At 38.0% G+C, this 13830-nt stretch overlaps 2 protein-coding genes across 5 annotated transcripts in view; one reads left to right on the forward strand and one right to left on the reverse strand.

Annotated features, from left to right (window-relative positions):
* LOC149566050 (uncharacterized) overlaps nucleotides 1–13830 on the forward strand; it is a 93216-nt gene that overhangs the window by 19336 nt on the left and 60050 nt on the right. The window lies entirely within an intron of this gene.
* Nucleotides 2223–3970, reverse strand: LOC149566051 (uncharacterized). Its single transcript, XM_089817337.1, has 2 exons — nucleotides 2374–3970; nucleotides 2223–2248 (listed from the first exon to the last, which is right to left on the reverse strand). The coding sequence occupies exon 1, from the start codon at nucleotides 3913–3915 to the stop codon at nucleotides 2638–2640; it is 1278 nt and encodes a 425-aa protein (XP_089673463.1). The 5' UTR covers nucleotides 3916–3970; the 3' UTR covers nucleotides 2223–2248; nucleotides 2374–2637.

Genomic DNA, 13830 nt, shown 5'->3' on the forward strand with positions numbered 1-13830 from the left:
ATCTTTTGGGGGGGCCTCTTCCTCTCACTCGGAGTCCTGACTTGTTTTGTGTGTGGGGGTCTCTTTTCTCTCTCTTTTGGGAAATCTTATGTACATGGGTACCTCATTAGGCTTGACTTGCTGGGACCCATTTCTACATCCACCTAAGCTTCGCTTATGGGGGGGTGTTAGTGTAGTTTTTTATTTTTCCTATTTTGCTAGGTTTTTCCTACACTTTTTAATAATCTCGCTTAGGTTAATAAAGCATGTCTTATCAGGTGAATGGTTGTGAGGTGTCAGCTTCCTACATGTGAGCATCCATTAGCTATCTTAGGAAGATACTTTGCTATCTTTAGTCTGATAGATGTTTGCTCCTCATTGGTTGGTGTTGCCACCTCCTCCCTCTTCCTAGCCTATATAAGCATGCTACCTAGCTTGTATTTGCATCTCTTGTTTTTGCATCCTCGTAATGCTATTTTGCTTCTAGCATTTGCATTACTCTCTTGGAGACTAACTCTGTTTTGCTATTTTGATTTTGTATCATTTGCATTCATAGTTCAGATATTTACTCTTTGCACTAGTTTTTTGGGTTGTTAATCTTTTCAGATTCTAACATACTTGTCACCAATACATAAGTGTATACATTAATTTTCGGCTCTCCCTTTTAAATCTGATGATCTTTTAGGTGGCAGATTGTTAGGGTACACACATGCTTTGCAGTTTTGAATATCACAGCTATTTTGCCAAGCTGTTTTTGAGACAATTTTTTGATACCTGTTGATCATCATGCTAATCCAACCATCCCTATCAACTCTGTGTGTCACCAATTGCTCGTGTACCAATTTGCAGATCACCATGGCCTCATTTGCTATTTTTACTATGTTCCCCCAAGTTTCCGGTACGGGGACGGCGGGGGACGGCGAGACGGGTTTCCAAGACGGCAAATTTTTTTGGTGATTTTGGGGACGGGGGGAACGGGGACGGCTATATATATAGGAAAATTTTAAAATATAGTATATACATTGAAATTTGTAAATATACATGTCATTCATATGAAACTAAGCACAAAGCATGTTATTTAAACATTATAGAACCATAACATACAACATTTGAATGCCATCTATGAAATAATATCCGATTTTAGTATTTTACTATTTAGTATTTTAGTATCCAATTCTCAAAATGCATATCAATACAATATCAGAGAACACTGAACAATGAACATTAAGTTATTAACCATTGTCAATATCACAAGACTCATAATGATAAGCATGATAAATCATAAATTTGAAAATCAAAATCAAAATATGCCCAAAGCTATAGGCTGCCATAAAGTAACAAGTATCATATAATCAATGTATCATAATCATGTTCATGTTTAACATAAAAAGCAAAACATAGAAAATGAAGCAGACTGCTGCTCCTATTCTGCCTCTACTAATCCATGGCATCAAAATCAGAATCCTCCTCGCTGTCATCCTCCACAGGAAGCGTAGTCTCATCTAATGGAACCCCAACCAGTCCTGGTGCTATGTCATCCTCATCTATCTGGGCCACATCCTCAGGCTCAACATCCCATTGCAAAGCTGGTGTCTGCCTATACTCTGGAGTCTGGCGATCGGCAAGTCGGAGAGCATGATGCACTGTCACTAGCTTCTCCGCTCTTTTAGAGGTAAGTCTATTTCTCTTGATAGAGTGGATATATGAATATGTGGACCAGTTCCTCTCTGCAGCTAAAGAACTAGCAACCTGTGAAAGGAGGCGACCGGCAAGTATCTTTAACTCAGGTGTATCTCTCCCATGCCAAGTCCACCATCCAATAGGATCCCTCTGTGCTAAAACAACTCTATCCAACCTTGCTTGTGGCTTACCCAAGTTTGGGCCACGAAGGTTGGTGAAGTCAAGGAACTGTGCACGAAGAGTAGAGGCATCTTGAGCTGAATACATTTTATCAATTGCTTTTGTGAAGCTATCCAAAACTTCAGGATCATCACATGAGAGGCCCCTTCCACCCAACTGTGCATACCATTTGGGATTTAGAGCAAATTTTGCCATATGAAGCGGGGTATTCATTATGTTTCACCTCCACGTCACAATAGGCCTAATATGCTCCTCATAAAAGCCCAATGTAGGATCCTTTGCCGCAACAATTCTCTTCATCTTACCCAACATGCTGTCAATAGTCTCATAGATCTCTCCTAAACTAGGAGCATCAGTATTAGCATATCCAATGACATCAACAATGGGTGCTATGACAGAGCAAATGTATCTGCAAGATCAAAATGCCAAAAAATAAAATAAAAATCAGAATTAGAATTTTAAGAATTTTAAGATTATTATTAAGAAAATCAGCAAGCAAAAGACTAATAGTAAATTTAAAAACCAACAATTTACTTCATTGTGGACCACCAACTCTCATCAAGGATCCTTTGCCTCACCGCTTTTCCTTCAGTGGACTTAGAATGAGACCATCGTCCCCACTCTGGATTCACCGCCATCAATTGAAGGGCCTCATACACCTCAATCATCCTCTCCATCAAGATGAAATATGTGCAATACCTATAGCAACAATTAAAAATTAAAAATTTAAACTTAAACATTAATGATTAAAATTTAAAACAAAAAGCATCGCATGTAAGTAAACTTATAAATGATTTTTTAAAATAACTTAAAGTTAAAACAAACTAAAAGTAAACTATAATTATAATTGACATACCTTCTCTCGGCTGGTTTGAGGAACTCCTCCTTAGAGAAGGACCTGAATAGAGCAAGTGAAGTGTGGTGGTTGCAAATAAACATTTGCACTTCTCTAGCTTCTAGCACCGCTTGCTTCACCCATTCAATCTTCCCTATGTCCTTCAATGCATTGTTCAAGGAATGAACACAACAAGGGGTCCAAAATATGTGCCTATAAGCACCCTCTATCATCAAACTTGCTGATTTGCACACAGGTGCAGAATCTGTGATAACCTGTACAACATTAGAGGGCCCAATCTCCTCTATGGCATCTCGCAAAATGGTGAACTGAAAATCTGCATCCTTCTTCTTTCCTGAGCAATCTATGGCTCTCAAAAAATAAGAGCCAACAGGGGATGTGACAATGATATTGATGAGTGGCCGATGTCTAACATCGGTCCACCCATCCATCACAATAGAGCAGCCTGTCCTAACCCAAATGCGTCTCATATCCTCAAATAATAAAGCAACCTTTGAGTACTCTTCATCTAGGATAGTGGTTCGTAGCTTATGCTCACCGAGGGGCACAAATGAGGAATTCATGCTCATAATATCTTTCACCATTTGTTTATAATGAGTGGAACGGGCTGCATTATATGGGATACCATTAGCAACAAAGAATCTACCAATGGATGCCTCACACTTCTCCTTTGCCTGTGCATTAAACATACTTTCCACCGAGCCCTTCTCACTACTACTTATCTTTCTCTTCCCTCTAGACCCACTAGGGCTGCCACTAGTACCAATGGCGGATGAAATATGCCTAGATGATTGTGAGGGAATGGATGGTGATGTCACTGTCAAATTTTGCCCCTCCATTTCAGCCTCTAAGTGCAATCTTTGACATTCTAATTTTTGTTCATCGGTTAGGTTAGGACAAGCTTTGACTCCTTGGCATGTAACACCTAAAAAATGTGACTTCACTCTTGTATAGCTGCCCCTAAAATCATCAAGACAAACATGACAATCCCACACCCTAGTCCCTCCCGAATTCTTTTTATCTTTTGGCCTAGGTGTGACATATTGGAGAAGAGGTTTTTTCCTATTGAAAGGACCCTTTGCAAAATTCTTCATAATGTCGGAAGGGCATTTAAACAAATCAGCTTTAGGATTGAGTTTTTGCCTAGTGTCACTACTAACAACATCAACCTCTACATTTTCTTCTTCACTACTACTACTTGTACTCCCACTGCTGCTCATTGTGTTTAAATATGCAATTGAATAGATATATGAGCTGAAACAATGAAAAAAAAATAAAAAATCAGACTTTGCAAGCTACAAATTTATTACAAAAATGATAGATGAAAACACAAAGAGTTTTATACTTACTTGGTGGACAAAATAGAAGATCAAACCCTTAGTCAAGCTCTTGGAAGCAAAACTATTACCTCCTCTACTTGCAAAATGAAAACTTCAGCCGGCTGCAACATAAAATGAAAACCAAAGAATGGTTAAAACAATTTAAATGTGTTGAGTTATATACATTTTAGGGTTTTTGGAGGAGTGGGGCCCACTAGCCGACCAAAAAAGACAACAAATGTTTTTTTTTAATGTTTTGAGCTTGCAAAGAAGGGGGACGGCCGGCCGTACCCGGTACGGTCGGGGGACGGCTAGACGTCCCCTTTCTGTACCGGGGACGACTGGCCGTCCCCCTTTTGTCCCCCCCACGTCCCCAAGTTTCGGGGACGTCCCCTGCAAAAAGAGGGAATTTGGGGACGGCTGGGGGACGTACCATACCCGTCCCCCCGTCCCCAGGACGTCCCCGTCCTCGAAACGGGGGGTTTTAGGCCGGGTATGCGTCCCCGGGGAACATAGTATTTTTATGAAACCCTTTCCATTTGCAATCTATTCAAAACATAGCCTACTGCAAAAGATCTACCAAAGCAGTCCTTTGTTGAAATTAATAATCCTCATCCAGTTAATTCACATAGCAAACCAATTGGTTACTACAATTGTTTTTACTAAAAATAATTGCCGTGCAAGTTTCAAGGTTGTAGCAGCTTATTTGGTATTTTTACGGAACCCCAGTTGTATGCAATCTATGCAGCATTGAAGATTGCAGTGAGCATGAACTTTCAGAATACCCTCATGGAAAATTAATGTTTTGACATTCGGTGATTTCCATGGGGAATCACTTTGCAAAAGGGCATATGACACTACCATAAGCACGATCACCAATTTTCATGAACATTGGATATCGTTCAAAATTTCTTCAGGGGACGGACTTCTTAGGTTTTACAACAACTCCAATGGTTATCTTTCATAGAGAATGAAGATGAAAATTACTAACATAACAGATTTAAACATAAATGTTTCCCACACAAAATACACGGTGATGGTGGGCCTTCTCTTATTGTTAAACTTGAACCAATGTGCACCAATGTCGCGATCTTCTCCGTACTATTCAAGCTAACCATTTTAGAGTCCTCCTGTGGGTAACTGCCCTTTGTGGGTAGATTTTCCTGATCATCATTATCATCTGACACGACTTCGATGTAGTGTATTGTCTCCTTACCAAGGCATCTGTGCTCAGATTCCTACGGATCCTTGCAATTGAAACATAATTTCTACCTTTGGAGATCCTGTTTGGTAGCTTCGTCCAATGAAGGCTTCCTTCGCGGAGGTTTGTTATTGTTATCCCTAGGAACCAATGATAGTTTGGAGTGGGAGTAACCTCAACAAGATGATGTCAACGATGATGCCATACTTCACACCTTCTTGATATTCTCCGGAAGGGTAGCTGGATTGAAGCTCTTAACCCAACCCCTTAGTGGTTTTGTCAGTTTGTCCATGAAGAGTACTATTTGCCTCCTTTCGGAAATGTCCGTAATCAAAACAAAGACTTTCTGAAACTCTGTGATGTACTACTTGACTGAACCCGTTTGCCTTAACTATGCCAACTCTTTAAAATTAAATTCCAAATTTTTATTGTCAAACCGGTGTACCAACCACTCAGTGAATTCTGCATAATTATTTACTTGGTCATGTCCCAACGTAATGGTGCCATGATACGACCATTCATGTGCTACTCCTTCCAAGTGGAGTGCTGCAAATTCAATTGCTTCCTCTTCTGGCATCATATTGGGCTTGAAGTATGGACCTTCATTATCCATGACTGGGTAGATATGGTTCTAGATCTATCAAATGTTGACAGATTCACCTTACTCAACTTCCTTTTGAGTTCATCGTTAAAATATTCTCGGTTTCCACCTCTGGAATATCGCATTCTTAATCTTGCGTAATCTTTGCAAGATATATCCTCTTCCAAGTTTGCATTCTTCCAGTCTTCTTTAAATTGTTCTTGAACTTCCTCAAAGGTTGGTCGCCTTCCACCGTGCAACACCTCTGTTTGTGGAGGGATAGTTGGCATGGAAGGTTGAGAGTGTGCGGGATGAGGATTTGCCTTTCTTGAAACCAAATCCGCACTATGACCATTTTGTTTGTCAAATATCTTATTGTCCGCCAGTTTTCGGAGAGTTTCTTCCATAAGTCGCTGAGTGTCATTGATCTGTGTTTGATTCCTTGAAAGATCCCTCAATAGTGCCATGACTCCAGCAGGAGTATGTTCTTGATCTGTCATTCTATCAAGTGGGATCTCCTTCATTTGCAGCTATAAACTTTCATTCACTGTCTATAGGCTGGTAGGATCACTGGTTTTGATACATTGTAATGTTCCTAATTGGATTGACCACGTGCTCTACCTCAAATCCCCTATGGGTAGTCTATATGGTAATAGTAGTAATCCGTACACAGAGCAAGGGAGGGTACAAAGGGAAAAAACTACGGTTGTATAACACTCCAATTGCACGAGGGAGGGAGTTTTGTATGTGAACAAATGTGGGTGTACAGAGGTGGCAAGGAGGGGTGTCATGGTGTTGTTCATACAGTAAGAATGTCGTATGGAGGGGTGGCATATTGTAGATGGCAGATGGCAGTGGGTAGTTGTTAGATGGAAAATGATAGATGGGAGGATGGTGTATGGCGAATTGCGGATGGCGAATGGCAGATGGTGAATGGGAGATGGCAGGATGGAGGATGGCGGATGACAGGATGGAGGGTGGTGGATGGCGAATGGCAGGTGGCGAATAGTGAGTGGCAGTTGGCAGATGGCGGTTAGTGGATAGCAATTGGTAGATGGCAGATGGTAGATGGAAGTAGAGGGAAATCAATCGTACAAGGATAGCTCGCAGCGTACAATTAACATTTGAAGACACCAACAAAAAAGACCAATCATAGATGTATGCAATGTATCACTGAATTTATAATTGCAGATAAAGATGGTGCTTTAGATGTGCTAGATTTGAAGTGAAGTAATGCAAAGACAAAATTGGGTGAGGGTTGAATCCCACCGAAAGCAGAATAGCCAAATAGGGAAGATCTTTCACTTATGAAATGGCAAACAATCCATAATTCCAATAGGAATTTGTAGTACAAAGAATTAATCCAAAATCACATACCTACAACAACTAGTTCGATGAACATATATACCTTGTCATAGGGAGAAAGTAAGTGCCGATAGGAGGCACGACAAAACACCTACCGGAACAATAAAATAAAAATGGGTTTGAGATATACTAAATCAATTGACCCATAAACAAATGTTTTAATAATTTATTTATTTTAATCAGGGACATCACATTAACACTCCCCCTTAGCAAGAGAGAGATCCTTCACAATTCATGACACGACAAGCACAAGGAGCAGCAACCAAAAAAATGTCAATATAAAAATCTCATCATAGGTTATAATATTGTCATCTAGCATGACATTCACCATAGTTGCACCTAGAGGGTGAAATAAAGAAAACTAACTCATGGAGTCTCACACATATTGCTCCTTGAGGGTGGATCCACCATAGCTATTCCAGAGGGTGGAACATCACCTCAAACATCTCTTGCACAAAAGTTTGCATAAACAAAGGATTGCACCTCAAACTTCTCCCTCTTTGAGAAGAACTCATTAACAAGAGATTGCACCTCAAACTTCTCCGTCATAGAGAAAAACTAATTAGCAAGGGATTGCACCTCGAACTTCTCCATCACAAAGAACTCATTAAACAACATATATAAAAATTACAGAAGCGGGGGCTCTCTCTCAGCAAGAGCATCATTCTCCACAATACCAAGCTTGTCTCGGAAATAACAAAACATCACTTTAGGAAGTGGCTTGGTGAGAGTGTTTGCTATTTTCTCTTCCATGCAAATGTATTTGAGCTCCATTGCTTTCCTCTAAACCATATCTCTTAAGTAATGAGATTTAATTTCCACCTGCTTGGTTCTATCACGGAAAACAAGATTAACGAAAAGCTTCACACAACTTTGATTATCACAAAGAATCGCTGTAGGCTCCAAACTTTGCTCAAGCAATCCTACAAACAATTTACAAAGGCATACTGCTTCTCTTGCAGCCATACAAGCTGAAACATATTCTGCTTCATCTTTACTTTGAGCAACACTTTATTGTTTCCGTTTGCACTAGGAAATCATAGCCGAACACAGGCTGAAACAACATCCTGAAATGCACTTTGTATTGGGCACACAACCTGCCCAATCTGAATTTGAACAGCCCTGGAATTTAAGTTCTTCACAAGAATAATATTTCAGATCAAACCCCACTATACCACATACATATCTCAAAATGTGTTCGGCTGCAACACGATGAATATGTCTTGGTTCACACATGAACTGGCTTAGAGTATTAACAACACAACATATGTCACGCCTAGTATTACCCAAAATTAATGAACCATTTAATTGCTTGAATGTAGTAGGATCAATCGAAGCTGAAGTGGCTGCAACCTCATGTAACTTTTTCAGATCTGCTTCCATAGGAGCTACCATAGAATGCCAAATCTTTTCAGAATATCAATAGCATATTTCCCTTAACTTGAAATGATTTGAATTGGTCTTTGCCATACCTCAAATCCAAGAAAGTAATGCATAAGACCAAAGTCTTTTATTTCAAAATCAGAAGGTAACTCCTTATATTTAATAATGAGACCATCATCACCAGTGAGAAACAAGTCATCAACATAAAGTATAAACATTAAGGCATTATCATCAGTTACCTTGAAATATAAAATTGGACCAGTATCGTTCTTTAGAAAACCCAAGCTCGATAAATAATAGTCAGTTCTCTCATACTAAGAACGTAGAGCTTGCTCAAGGCCATACAAGGGGTTTTCCAATCTGCACACATGTGAGTCCTTATCTTGTATCACAAAACTGTCTAGCTGTTAAATTCAAGCCTCTTCTTCAATTACCCCATTTAACAATGTCATCTTCACTTCCATTTGATGAAAGTTTTGATCTTTTAACTGTTGCAAAAGATTTGATTGAAGAGTAATGTGCTACAGGTGCAAAAGTTTCTTCATAGTCTATACCTTTTTTTGTGAAAATCCTCTAGCTACAATTCTAGCTTTATATTTTTCTATACTACCATCAGCTGCATATTTAATTTTGAATAACCATTTAGAGGAAACGATAAATTTACCTTTGGGCCTAGGAACAATGCCCCACACATCATTTTTTATTATGGATTGGTACTCCTCCACTAGGGCATCTTTACATATTTGCTGTTGTGAAACCTCCTCAAAACTTGAAGGCTCAGATGCTATAATGTGACTCATCAGGGCAACATAGCTTGCAAACTTATGTGGTCGTTTACTTTCCTTGAAAGTGTTAGGATTAACGAGACAAAAATAACAGTTACACGCAAATGTAACCAATATCAGAAAATAATAAATCACACTGAAGAGAACACAAGACACAAAGATTTAATGTGGTTCACCCAATCCTTGGGCTATGTCCACCAAACAACGAGTCCAATATTCTTATTATTCAGTGATTACAACCTGATTACAATTTGTAATCCCTTACAGCTCAATACTACTGCAAGAAACTACAATCTCATCATACATTATGAAATCCCTAACCCTAAGCTGTTTTATACAAGTTTTTTGCTGCTAACAAATTAGGGCTAGAATAAGCCGATCAACATAAAAATATAACTTCTGACACCTTTTACAATAGTAAATTCATTTTTGGCTTGAGAGTGTGCCTGGGGCCATTGACCCCAAGACCCCGCAAGGGGCGTTGCCCCTTGACCCCTAGAGCATGGGGGTGCTGCCCCCAAATCCCCGTAGTAAAATTTGGGGAGAAATTGTGCCAAATGAAGTGTGGAAAAATTAACCCAAGTCTGATTAGGCTCCATGTCGCAACAAAAAGTGCCTGTGGGGATGCATATTCTGCAGCCTCTTGCATGGTGTGTCTTGCCCACAATGGTCTCTTCTTATCAGCTGATACATTACTTGGACCAGCATTAGTATCTATAGGTTAAATAGGATCAATAGGATCAGCAACATCTTCTAATACTGTAGCCTCCTTTTGAATCTCTAAATGAGAATCTGGGACAAAATATACAGAAAAAGGTAAATTGTTGATTGTGAAAATAAGATCTCTTTGATTTATCAATTTGCTGATTCCAACTTTGCCAGGTTTAAAGACGGCTGCACAAACTCTGATATGCCGTTTGAGCTGCTTGTTTTCTTAGTTCGTTTTGCATGAAAAATCAACTGGGACATACAATTCAAGTAGTGCTGCACAATAAGTACGAATTGAATTTATTGAGAAGATCTTTGAAACTTTCAAGCAAATGCAATTGACAGTTGAGTCACATCAGTGTGGCTAGTAAGAGCATCATAGAAATGACTCTCATTGACTGCAAGATCTGCTCAAGATTGACTCATTTTACCACCTTAGTCAGCGGCAAATTCGCAGGTAAAATGATAACCCCCTAGACTTCGCTAGTACCCATGCACTGCCTATGCACATAAGGGAGTTTTGTAACAGTGGCACCGACCTTGACAGACATACACACATTGTGTAGAGTCATCCAAAAGTGAACAGAGAAGAACTTTTTCTCTGATAAACATGCATACAAAATGGAACCATGGAGGCAGTGATAAGTGACAAATACATGGCAAACATACATGTATAATATAGAAGCACAACTAGCAAACCCAAATTGCTCTATAAAAATGATTCGAAAGATTGCATCTATGAAGTGTAAGATTGCATCTACGAAGTGTACAGGATTGTGTAATATACAGAAAACAAGAAGTCCATGAAATTTTGTTTGTCAAATGTATAAGGCAGTATGGAAGATGAATGAATCGTATTACATAATGAACCATATTACATAATTGACCAACAAAGTGTCAATTTAATGAGGCATTTTGGAGCAGCAGCAAAACCAAAAATCAGTGAGAAGAAATTTAGCCCTTGCAAACTGGTTGGGCAGTATTATGGAGGTGAATCTAAACTATAAATGTTGTTTTTTACCTCTCAATGGCTGTCCAGACCATTTTCCTTGCCTTGGAGGTCATTCTGACAAAGTTTTTGATGTTTTTGGAGTGGGGGCAAGCGGAAAAGCAACCTAGATTTGTGAATCACGGCCTCCAGTCTATTTTAAGTCATTTAGCAGCAAACGACGTGATATTTTTGTGTGTGATTTTAAGTCTCTGTTGAGAAGGTGAAATCAAAGGAACATGAGAGGATAACAGTGGAGAATAAGGAAAGGAACTTTCAAACTGATGCAATCAGCTGGTAGAAACTTCCACCAGTGTTCTCATTTCCTGTGGTAAATGGAATCTTGGGAACAATGTATGAAGATCCGTCAAAGACATTGGAATTATTTAATTGACTGCATCAAGGAATGGATTTGGTTTTAAAATAAAAATATAAAAACCCAATGCTATTCACTGATTCAAATGTTGTAGTCTTACTTACTTGCAGATCACCCAGATTGTAGAACAGTGAAGCTTTGAGGAATTCATTGAAGCATAAGTGGATTAGAAAATAAATAAATTATTGAGAGGTTTTCAAAATTCCATCCGCAGAGAAAGTGTGCATTATTTAAATGAGTAAATTGAAAAATTGCAGGCATATACGCACCTGTCATCATAACCAGCACAACCAAATGATTTGAAAGCAATGTCGTCTCATGAATTCAGTGACTGCCAGTATGATTTGTCAAATTCTTTAGAAAAATCCAAGCAATGAATGAAGGAGTGGGTTCCATTTTTTATCAATGAAACATTAATATTCGAAGAAGTTAAAAATGCTCCACTGAAATGACAGGTTTTATTGAAAATAGCTATTGAGCAGACCAAGATAAGTCTCATCAAAGTTAAATGCCATCAACATAAGTCGCTGGGCAAGTAGAAACATGGTTCATTGAAACTATGAATTTCATCAAAAGATGAATGTCAAAGAGAAGATGAAAAGTCCCCAAAATATTGTTATTGATAAGGTAAAATAACTATGCCATTGATTATAACTGTCTTCCCAATAAGAATAGAAACCCTAACCAGCTACATAGAGATGGATTAAGATTGCAATTCTTTTTGATAAGAATGAGAAGTAATAAAATGCGCACAAACAGTTTTCATAAGGAGGCTATTAAAATATTTTAAAAATTATTCAAACTTTATTAAGCATATCCAAGCATTTGTAAGCAAATAATAGAAAGTGAGAAAATGTGATTAAAATTTAATTAAAGGTTTTACAAGATAAATTCTTGACATATGTATTGAGCACAAAACAAAGGTGCACTTCAAATTAAATTAACAGAATATTACTACGCCTTCACTGGAAGATTTAAAACTGAGGGTGATTAAAGGCACTCACCTTGAAAAATGATGTGCATTTGAAGTAAAATTGTGATTGCCAAGAGTTTTACTATGGAGTAGTTTCTTTCACTAAATAGCAAAAATTGAAGTGCACATGAAATTTTCCAGAAGTTCACATGAGTGATTAATAATGTGCAACTATTTTTTATGGAAAGAACTAGAAGCATTAGATTCTTCAAGCAACGACAAAGAGGGGCTTGAGTGGGTGAAAATATTTGTAGTGAAGACTGCAAAATTGGAAATAATTTTTTAAGTGAAGTTTTATCTTCAAAGTATATTCGCGGAAGTACTAAAGGACGAATTTTTGCTCAGAAGATATATTTTTTACCCAAATGTATTTTCTTTTGATATAGCATACATTATGATATTTTTTGTTTTGTGAGCGAATATTAGCTACAAGAACTAAGAATGAAGCTCAAGGGAAATGCCAATGAAGTGATCAAATGTTGCAGTTACCATGTTAAGGGAAAACTGGTTAAAAGGTTTTGTAATCTAAAGGTTGTGATGGTCTAAAATGCTTTCTCACTTTCTATAAGAGGGAATTCAGGATCGGGGAAGATATCAATTGGCAACCCAGTGTAATATTTCTCATCAAGAATTAATACAAGGCCAGTTCCTTTATTTGCAAATGTGATGTGGATTCTTTCATTTCCAAATCAGTTCTCTGTTATGATTATCTGTGTTTGATAATTGCTGCTTAAGTCACCGTGTGAAGAAATTGTGTGTTATTACATAGTTGGAACATCAAGATACATCTAAGATTTGTTTTGCCTGTTGTGTCTTGTTTAATTGGTCTTTCATAGGGAAAGTGAAATTCGATTAGACTAACTATGAAAACACCATACAATTATATAGCATCGTAGGTTGGGTAGTTGACAGTCCATCCAAGGGAGGATTTAAAACTTGTCTTTTAGAGTTATACATAGGGTTTGTAAGTGGACGACTCTATTGCCCAAATGAAATAAGGCACTGGTCTGATATAAATCCATATGTAATTAAACACACAACAAATTTTGAGTATAAGTACAAGAAGTGAATCAGGTAGTAGTAGAAGAATAGATAGAAGCAATCAGATATAGAAGATTCAAAATCAGTTAAAATAGCAGCACTACATAATTGAATATATAGATAGTAAATAACATTAGTGAAGAAAATACACAATTGAGTCTATCCTAGACTTAATGCCTTCTTGATAGATCACATATAAATCAGAAGAAAGATAGAGAAAATCAATATGCTACAGAAAGCTTCACTCTGCGAGTATAATTTAAGAATAGGTGTACTTGTCGAGATCCTGCAGAACCTGAATTATAGAGAACTTCAATCATATTTTATTGATCCTGTTCGTTGGACAAATTGAGTGAGAAGTTTGTAGAAGGGATTTGGCATTATCCTTGAATTTCTTAATCTGTTGATTTGGGAAC

This window comes from Cupressus sempervirens, chromosome 3, assembly GCF_028749045.1.
Source record: "Cupressus sempervirens isolate cs-2001-9-10 chromosome 3, ASM2874904v1, whole genome shotgun sequence".
In the NCBI taxonomy this organism is placed as follows: domain Eukaryota; kingdom Viridiplantae; phylum Streptophyta; class Pinopsida; order Cupressales; family Cupressaceae; genus Cupressus; species Cupressus sempervirens.

Coding starts and splice junctions, on each gene's coding strand:
- LOC149566051 (XM_089817337.1), bottom strand. CDS start 3,915: ATGAGCAGCAGTGGGAGTACAAGTAGTAGTAGTGAAGAAGAAAATGTA.